This window comes from Tachypleus tridentatus, chromosome 5, assembly GCF_004210375.1.
Source record: "Tachypleus tridentatus isolate NWPU-2018 chromosome 5, ASM421037v1, whole genome shotgun sequence".
NCBI lineage: Eukaryota > Metazoa > Arthropoda > Merostomata > Xiphosura > Limulidae > Tachypleus > Tachypleus tridentatus.
The window spans coordinates 8705046-8715495 of NC_134829.1; the positions used below are offsets into that span (position 1 = coordinate 8705046).

A 10450-nucleotide genomic window follows, 5' to 3' on the forward strand; every position below is an offset into this window, starting at 1 on the left:
CCTACGATTTTGAGAATTTCCTGTTTCACACGTGGAAGTTCCTACGTTTGGTAATAATTTACTTCTACAACCAAGTCTTCCAATCCTTCCATAGTAAATCAACATTCTCTTTTCTGAATATCTTTGCTCAGGCTTCTTATTGGATTCGTGGGATATTTGATTTCCCTCATTTTCATCAAGTTTTGGAACTCTTACTTGTCTTCTTTGTCCTAAACTTGAAATATAACCATATTCTCGCAGTTGGTTTGGAATTCTTTTATCTCCTGCTGAGTTGGATCTGTCATCAGGTTGTTTTTTGTAGTAATTTGATCGATAATCAGAATTTTATATCTGACCAACGTTTCGTCTTCTTTCTGAAGTTTAGTTGGATAAGACTCTCGTAGAGCAGTTTGATCACATTCTACGTCACACCCGTTCAAATGCCAAATGATAATGCATGATAGAATTACAATCCCAACTGGGGGGCTTTCGTCTCACCATACTATGTCTTTAACTCTTCTGAAAAACAACGAATATAAATTATCTGCAATTAATTCGACTATTTTTGCAAAATGTTATTTTCTAATTAATTATGTTGTGAAATATGTAGTTATTGTTAAGATTGGTCTTCTTACTGGTTTTTTTATGTGACCGTTATTTATTTTTAAGGAGAATTTTATAAATTAGAGAAATATTATTTGTTATTTCTGTCATGTGTATATCATTTAAATTTGATTTAAATATTCTCTATCGAATAATTATCACAAATCCATCAAGTTTATTAACTGATTGAAAGTGCGATGAATCCACTTTGCCCTTCCTCTTAAGACGTGGTTATAGGAGAAAGGTTTTATTAATAAAAATATAATAAGTTTTGATATTTTTCTTATTAATCAGAAACCTAGTACCTGGCATGACCAGATTATTATGACGCTCGACTCGTAATATCTTGGTCCCTGGTTGGAATTCCCATCACACCAAAACATGGTCAACCTTTCAACTGCGAGAGCGTTGTAAGTGACGGTCAATCCCATTTTTCGTCGGTTAAAGACTAGCCAAAAGTTGGCGGTGTTTCAACATGACTAGCTGTCTTTTCTCTATTATTACAATGCTAAATTAGGGACAGTTAGCATAGCTAGCCCTTGTGTAGCCTTCCAGTAGCACAGCGGTATATGTGCGGACTCACAGCGCTAGTAACCAGGTTTCGGTATCCGTGGTGGGCAGAACATAGATAGCTCATTGTTCAGCTTTGTGTTTAATATAAGAAACAAATAAACAAACAAAGCCCTCGTGTAGCTTTGCGCGAAATTCATCAAATAAACGAACAAAACTCTACAATGAGTTTAGTGCCCTCTGCCCACATAGGTTTCGGAAGCTGTTTAAAATTACCAACCCTCAAAGTTACCTTTCAGTCACATGAAGTGACCAAGTCATTAATGTACTTGGTATTTTAACAGTTTGTTTTATTTAAGAAGTTATGCTTACTCGCGAACTGATACCGCAAAATCTTTTATGTACGTCAACTATTAGTACTTCTCAGAAGTAACAGAGTGTACCTTAGAATAAACAGATAGTGGGTGGTAGGGTGCTACTGACAGGTTGACTTGTCTCTGGTCTGTATTTCAAAAGTGAAGAAGTCGTCAGACAGCTTTTAGTGTTTCTGTAAATTCGTACAAAGTTATTTTATTTGAAATGAAGATTAAAATAACTGAATATTGAAAGTTGGACTACGAAGCAGTAATGTGACTATTAGTATTTAATTTGGCTTATGTATTAGCCCTAAAAGTTATAAAAGCTCACGAAGTTAAGTTTACCATTATTGACAAACATAGCATATTATGTGTTTCATGAAGCCAACTAGTTGCAAAGAATGTAAGAAAATCTTACAATGTTTACTGACTCAATATTGAAATAAAACTGGAATTTTGATTCATGCAATCAATTGCTAGAGGTAGACAATTTCAAACGTTTCATATCTCTTGTATTCTAAAACAATGAGGTATAATATGCAGTGATTTTTCACCCCATAAGAATTATGCTAAAAATTTTGCAAAGTGTGATAGCATTGAAATACTCTGTCCTTTTATTTTAAGTATAACCCAAAACGTTTAATGGTTTAGAAACAACATGACATTGGGCCATAAGACTCCAACAAAATAATTGCATTTAAGTTATCAAACTGAAACCAAAAGAATTCTGCAACACTTACCAAACTGTCAAACGGTTAACTGTTCTCAAAGTGACGGATGTTCTACACTGCGCCTTTTTCTTTTGAGATTTTTCTTTCAAAAGGAAGCTGGATATGCTACTGATGGTACTAGGTTCCGTCTCGAAAGACGTTCCCTTTTATTGAGATTTGTGTCGCTAGAGAGCGCCTTGGTAACGAATGTTGTAAGTCTGCGCGTTCCTTATCTTCTTCCACAGAAAACCTCTCAACAAGAAAACCTACACACTTCTCCTGCAAGACGTTACAGTTAATCCGCTTGTGGTTTGGTTGAGCACGATAATCTGGCCAGTAATCAATCGTTCTTGGTCTAATTTTAGCACTGATTGTTTAATGAAAGTTTTCAGAAACTTGATTGATCTCTTTCAATATGGATTATCACTTCAGATGACCGCTCTACTTTTAACTTTATTGGATTTAAGATGAATGAAGTATATTCTACTTCCACGGAAGAATTACACATGTTAGAACAGATATTTCAGAATAAAGGTTCAGAATTAATGTAATCGTAGTGGATAATGAAGAGATAATACATATTTAATAATTACACACAAAACTGTTAAACTTATAAACTATTTGTTCTGTAATAATAACATATAGCTATATGAAAACTATAAATTTTGTTTAGAATCATTTAGAAATAACAAGTGATGTTTCCAAATAGATACCACATGTTAAGTATTTAATTTTATCTCATAAAAAGCAGTTGTTTATATTTGTCATACTTCCTCCCTCATGTCCTTCAACAACACGAGTTCAGTGATTTCAATACAATGTGTTTCATATGCAAGACTTTTCTAATTTGGTTGAAAATAATTCCAGTTTTTCCAAATACTTTCATTTCTAGAGAACGAAACGATGAGAACTTTATCTTCCAATAAACTTGAGCAGCATTGTCATTTCTATGTCTCGTTAAAAGATTTCTAACAAAAAGTTTCACTGCAGAAAAAATCACAAGCCGTAAGGTATAAAATGGCCAGCGAAATCTATGGGCAGTTTACTAGTTGTCGTGAACTTTTGCCCGAAAGAATATCTATTGAAAAAGAACATTCACATTAAATATTAGAAAATAATTATTAGAACTGAGAATAGAAAGACGAATCAGCACAGTCGAGAACAGGAGGCGTTTGTAATAATTTTATTTCCTGAGAGGCTTAATATACTCAAAATCGTCTGAGAAAGTTTTGAAACTCCAGTTACCATATCCAGACTTTTCTGAGAAGAAATGGTGTTTCTCGACACGTTTCTTTCCTCATAAACCGGGTTTCACTACCCGTGGTGGTTGCATCGTAAATAGTGCGTTGTGTAACATTTAAATTTTAAACAAATTCTATCTTTTCATTAAAACTCTGACGATATTCATTAATTTATTTAAAGTAACTCTATTTAAGAATTTAAATCACAATTTATTTATATTTACTGATTTTGTATTCGTTTCTCTTTACTTTTTAATAACATTATTTTGTATCTTTTGTTTGTTTTGTATCCAGTGAAAGTTTAATGTTATTAAACTAATCTTCAATACGTTTCTCCTAAACTTTAATCTCTAAGTACCAATATCTGTTCATGTGAACCATCTTGCTTTACAATAATAATAAAACAAAAATTTTATCCCGAACAAAAGACGTTTTTCTTATATGAAAAAGATTATCCAAGAGAAGGAACAAAAAAACATTGAATAAAGTCTTCATATCAATAATACTTTTTTATTTGAAGCGATGCAGAGTCTTAATAAGATACTCCTTCTTTTTTAACTTCAAGAGCTGATTAGAGAGAATTCTTAAATTAGTGTTATGTAAAAAGTAGAAATTCAATTATCAAAATTGATATTTCACAACCATAAGTTAGATAAGTATTACTGATTAGAAATAAAACAGTACATTTCAATCTTACAGTATTCTGTATCTACATTATACTTTAATACAACAGAAATATACTGTAACAATTATAGAATTAATCAGTTATCCAAATTATATTGCCTTAGTTTCATATAACATCGAAATTTGCTTACTGATTCTGTTAAAAGTGTAATTTAATTTTTTTAAATTTTAAATTAACGAGGTATATTATGAGGTTAGAACTTTAACGAGACTTGCAGTGATTTCCTTACTGTGAAGAGAACTCTGATCCAATGAATTAATAAGTTATTAGTTTAGCTTTTCCGTCATTACAATTATAATTTTTGGGGATAAATTACACCTCAAGACGAACATCAACCTCTTATTAAACTTGTAATACGTATTGATTTAGCTGTAACAGGGCGAGGTGAAGGTAACAAGAGAGAGTAATTCTGATCAAAGAAGACTGTTTCAAGTCAAAATCATATTATAATATACTACAGGATTTATATGTTGAATAAAGAAAGATCCATGGTCTAAAACCATGGATAAACATAATTACATGAATACTTATTGCTTTTAAATGAGGACCAAAATTATATCTGAAAATGTATATAAATAATTATATTAATTGACTCTGTTTTTGTTCTTTGTTAATTGAATTTTAATTATGTGAATAACAAATTTACTTTAATACATAGTTTGAGTTTTAAATATTAGATCAGAACTTGAAATTCAATTAACATGTGTATATTACATAACATAATTTATGTGACAACAACGGAACAATTGGTCCTTCATGGCTGTCCCATCCTCTAAACTAATTGAATGTGGTAAATAAAATATAGAAATAAAACTACGTCAAAACCGATCTTTGTCACTCACATAGTTATCAAAGTTTAACTGAAAATCACTCACATTTTCTACCTCCACAGAATCAAAAGGCCGACTATTTCTCCAGAAATATATATCTGTTTTAGCTGAAGATGACTCCTATCCTATCAAAACTTATATTTATATTCCCTAGTATCATGATTCTCATAATTAAGTGTGAAGAAACGTGATACATCATCAATATAAATTCCATTAACAATCCTAAACACCTTAATCAGATCCCACTTTATGCCTTAATCAGTGACCTATACAATGAAACCATGACCTCTTTAGACTTGTGTTCAGTATTTATATAAATACAACTTAATACCCTATTTGCCTTACCACTGGTAACATTACTCTACTTGGATACCTTAAGATACACATCAACCACTACACCAATATCCTTTTATTTCATAACACTGTTATATATTCAAATTTCATATAACAAAAAGATCAGTAATTACAGATTACAGTGCGTCGGACATCATTTCAAAGGTGTTTTAATGTTAGAACCAGTCTATCCACACGTTCAAAATAAGGGTACGTTTCATGTGGATAGTAAGTATAAAAAGTTGTACTTCAAGGACTGTAAACTCAAACACCAAATTTTGCTTGTTACTTATAAACTCCTTGCATATTAGTCCAAAGGACTGTGTAGGATGTACTACCAGAGAACTCATATAGCTGGGAAATTTGAGAACATGTAGTGCACGACATATCTTGATATATATCCTATCTACTATCAGTGTGTATATTAGTACAGTTAGTATAGTTGATTGTGAGAAGCTGTTACAGCTTTGGAAGATACTGATAATAGCTAACCACAGGCTTTAAATAAATAGATAGGTTTTAGTGGTTCCACATCGTATGAGACTATTTCTCGCGTGCTTAAAACCAAATGATAAATAAATTATTTTATATTTAAGAATGATCATTTGTGAATTTGTAAAAAATATTAAAATTTCGAAAATTGTTCTGTGTTAATAAATAATGTTTACATGAAAATTCATAGAAACAGTAACAACACCCAAATATCTTCTTAGATGTGAAACAACTATACTAATATTCTAATAATACGACATAAATACGACTTAGTGTTTCTGTATTAATTTTGTAAGTGAACACTTTGTGTTTCAATCGTCTGTTTTCCTACTTAACTTTTGAGAGAATTATGTACATACGTGATTTAAAATTACATTTTCATATATATATATGCAATCTTCAGTTGGAATCACTGCGGAAAGTGCAATGTCTCACCATTTGTACATTTCGTTTATTGGTATAAATTCAATCGAAAAATGTAACTACTGTAAGAAGACATCAACTCTAAAACTTTCCTTCTCCATTGTGATTGAGCACGATGTTCTTTTGACACATCACGATTAATCTTATACTTTGTAATTAAAGCTACTGTATTATTTAAATGAATAATTATATTTACAAAGCATTAAATTTGTTGTATATTTAGACATGAGACATTTTATTGTTCACAGTATTCAGTAAATATTAAAATATAGTGATATTCTTCAAGTTTTAGTGTCTATATTGTTGTATATCTAGAATATCTAAGAGTGAAAAAAAGAGATTAAAACAGAAAAGTTAACTATTTTACTTCTAGCAGAATAAGTTGTTTAACCCCTCATGTGAATAACAACTGGAAAACTGTTCAAGTTCACAGGATCAATGTTAATTATTTCGCTTTATTCTGTATTTCAAGCAAGAAACGAAAGAAGAGTTATGCTTCGTTATCAGTTTATTACAATATTTTACAAATACAAAAACAGTGGTATGTAAACCAATTGAAAGTTGTTAATATTTATTTTATCTAAATGAATGACAAATTAAGTACTTGTTACATACTGATGGAGACTTAGGAATAGGCGAAATCAAAATTCCATAAATATTTTGAATAATTTCATCACATAAATCAGTTACTAGTTTTATTTTCAATTCGTACTTTAAGCGTTCAATACAGACAATCTATGATTCTAGTGCAAAACATGTAAACAAGAAATCTATGTTCCGAGCTGTAAAATGTGTAAACAAGATAAGTTAACACTATTGCGTTTTAAAACAAATAGGCTGTTCTAGACTAATAAATATGATAAGTCAAATTGTATTTCGGTATATTATAATTCGAATGACTTTATATTTGGCTGTAATCCAACGCTGGCAACAAAGAGCACTGTGGTCGTTACTACAGGGGAACTGAGCAAGGTCCAGGTTCGATGTTTCATCCTATTGATAAATATAACAAAACAGTCATTCCTTTGTTTGTTTAAAACAAAATCACTTTCAGCTATCTTCTGTGTCTACCGCGGGAAATCGAACCCAAGATGTTAGTGTTATAAATTCATAAACTTATCACCATACCAACGGTGGACAAAACCAGTTTTGTCGTGATTTTGACTGGGTAAATGCGTTTCGCTTATACTGAATTTTTACTTTAAAACCTATCAAATTGAAGAGCCCTCCGCTTCTACAGCGGTATGTCTACGGATTTAGAACGCTCAAATTAGGTGCTCGATTCCCCTTAGTGGGCTTAGCAGATAGCTCGATGTGGCTTTGCTTTAAGAACAACACACACACACACACACACATTAAAGACAGAGAAAAATTTCCTTACTCTGAGAAAATTCGTCCCTCATCTTGATCAGAATGAACAGCTGATAGAACTTCGTTGTTACGTTTTTCACTGCCCAAAACCAACAACTGAAATTTCAAAAAAATAACAAAAAACAATAGGGACATGAGAAAAATGGAATGGTCTTCACAACATAGTAACTTGAGGTAAGTTACTTCAGTTTCAATCATCTCTTCTTTACTTTATTAGGTTTCATAGGTAGAATGTATAATCGTTAAAAAACAACTTCAAAACATGAACATTATTTACTGTTCACTATTGAATACATTACTAAGTATAAAAATGTTTAAATATTCACAGTAAAACCAACTTACTGAATTTAAGAGTTAACAAAAATAAGCTAAATATGTAAATACGACAGTTACAAATAAATACGCTTTTTCTTTATAACAAAGGCTTTACAATTACAAATTAAATGGAGACATCGGTTAATCTTGTAATGCTCACAGTTACAAATAAATACATTTTTGATAAAATAAAGGCTGCCGTGTATGAAATATTAAATAGGCTGTGCATGGCATCAGATTTAATTGAAGAAGTCAAAGTAATAGCTTACTAATAGATTCACGAACATTTATGGTACAATTAAATTCTATGCCTACCTTTGCAGAATGACCAAGTTCCTTATGTAATAAAATATCTTTATTAATTTTGTCAGCTGGAAGTCTGAGGTTATATGCAGTTTTCTCCTGATTCAAAAACTCAAACTCTTTTGTGGTTCTTTGATTCTCTAAAGTGTATCTCGTGAGGTCATGATAATTTACAACTTTTCTTCGATTTTCAAAGTTTCTACTGTTAACAATCCTACTGTTTTTTACAATTATCTCCCGAGGTTCGTTTGTCTCAAACGTTCTCCGATTTACATTAACTATCATTTCAGGATAACACATGTTTCTTGATCTCCGACTTTCCAAAGCTCTAATTTCCGAACAATATCTTTGAATGTTATCATATTTTTCGACACGAAGTCTTCCAAAGCCCTTACTATATTTTAGTTTTCTTATTTCTACAGCTCTAACTTGAGAGCCATACTTCCGGTTTGTTCTCCGGCTTTCCCGAATCATAGATACCGGATTATCTCTTTTACCACTAACTCGATATTTCAAATTTCTCCATCGCGTTTGTGTTATTTCTCCAAGCTCCAAAACTCTTGTTGTCCTTGCACTTTTCCCTCGATTTTCAAGACGTCGAATGTTAATTCTACTTGATTTGTACAATATGTAACTTTTCACAACTGTGCTTTCTGAGTGACGAATATCTGATAGTGACGTAATTTCCAGAGAGCTGGTATCAACATGGTGTCTATAATTTGTTCTCTTTTGTTCCGAATCCCATCTTTCTGTAGCTCTTATATTTTTCAAAGTCTTGGTTTCATACATTCCTCTGTCTGCCTTTCTTGTGATTTTAAGAGACCTGATCTTATAATATTTCAGAGATCTTTGTCTCACTTCTGGTTTGTTTTGAGAACTGCGCTTTAGCTCTCTTCTCTGTTGTTTCAAATATCGTCTTTGTGAAAGTTGATGTTGCTCCAAAACCATGATTTCATATTCGGTTGTTTCTGCGTTGAGCCTTTCATATCTAAGTAATTTGTAATAGCCTCCTTCGTTTAGAGAAATAGTTTCAGAATATCTCCCACTTGTCCTTGTAAACGGTTGTAACGTTCTATATTGTGAGTTACTTCTATCACTTCGTCGGTGTTTTGACGTTTCACTGTTCGTATTTTTTACATTTTTTAGATCTCTTGTCTTGGAGTTATCCCTTAGAATTACTTTTTGTTTATTCAGAAGACACCTACGATGTAAATTTCGTCTTATGTTTGAAATGACGTATTTAAAAGTTTTCAGAATTGAGTTATGCCCTTCATTTATTCTGTGGATTTCTAAAGACCTAGTTTGAGTGTTTCGTATTTTGATTCTAGCTTGTAGTTCATTTGCATGTTGTAGTGAATCATGCATCTTTTTGATTCTTTGGTTTTCCCCACCTCTAACTTGAGAAACACGTATCCCATTTGTCCTACTGTAACCTAATACTTGCTTTTCTGAACCATTCCTTTTGTTTCTTCTTATAGATTCCACAGTCCTAGTCTCAGTCTCGAATCTTTCAAGTGGTTGTCGACGTTCCCCCCGTTTCTCTTTCTGAAACCCCAAGAACGTTTCTTCTTTGAATTTTCGAAGTTCTAATCTGTAAAACACGCCTATCATTTAACCTACTGGCGTCGAAATTATGTCTTTCAGTAACGCGAATCTTATTTATTTTCAAAGCTTCTAAATTATCCTTTTGATAATCGCGTTCTTCAAGTGTTTTTAGGTATTCCCCTGCTTGTCTGTCCACAATAAGTCTCTCGCTGCTTCTTCGGTTTTCCATGGTTCTACTTCGAGAAGCACGTCTGTCATTTGACGGGCTTAATTCCGTTATTTGCCCTACAGAATCGTAGATCCTATTTGTTCTTAAGTTTTCGGAACTTCTAGTTTGAAATTCGCATCTTAGGAATGTTCTGTGATGTCCCTTAATTTCTCTTTCAGGAACATTTAGGTCGCGTTTTCTTTCGTCTGCCGAAGATCTAATTTGGAAAACACGTCTTTCATTTAACCTACTGAATTCTAATGTTAGCCTTTCAGAACCATGAATGTTGTTTGCTCTCATGTTTCGTAAAGTTCTTGTTTCAGTCTCACGTCTCTCGAGTGTTTTACGCCGTTCTGCTGTTTGTCTCTGCATAATACGCCTCTCATTTGTTCTTCGATATTCCATAGTTCTGCTATGAGAAATACGTCTGTAACTTGAACGAGTGATTCCCGATGTTTCCCCTTCTGAGTCATGCATCTTGTTTGTTTTCATGTTTCTTATATTCGTAGCTTCAGATCCGCGTCTGTCGAGTGTTCTGTGGTGTTC

At 32.4% G+C, this 10450-nt stretch overlaps 1 protein-coding gene across 1 annotated transcript; it reads right to left on the reverse strand.

Annotated features, from left to right (window-relative positions):
* Positions 1 to 6791: 6791 nt before the first annotated feature.
* On the reverse strand, positions 6792 to 9806 carry LOC143250457 (uncharacterized). Its single transcript, XM_076501017.1, has 3 exons — positions 8164 to 9806; positions 7544 to 7629; positions 6792 to 7155 (listed from the first exon to the last, which is right to left on the reverse strand). Exons 1-3 carry the CDS (start codon positions 9760 to 9762, stop codon positions 7047 to 7049), a joined length of 1794 nt encoding a protein of 597 aa, XP_076357132.1. The 5' UTR covers positions 9763 to 9806; the 3' UTR covers positions 6792 to 7046.
* Positions 9807 to 10450: the final 644 nt, after the last annotated feature.

What these genes read in the sequence shown, in the direction of transcription:
- LOC143250457 (XM_076501017.1), bottom strand. Translation starts at nt 9,762, where the DNA reads ATGATAGGCGTGTTTTACAGATTAGAACTTCGAAAATTCAAAGAAGAA. An exon ending in AACTTGGTCATTCTGCAAAG is followed by an intron (nt 7,630 to 8,163) that starts GTAGGCATAGAA and finishes TTGAAATTTCAG; the next exon opens with TTGTTGGTTTTGGGCAGTGA. An exon ending in GAGGGACGAATTTTCTCAGA is followed by an intron (nt 7,156 to 7,543) that starts GTAAGGAAATTT and finishes ATTTATCAATAG; the next exon opens with GATGAAACATCGAACCTGGA.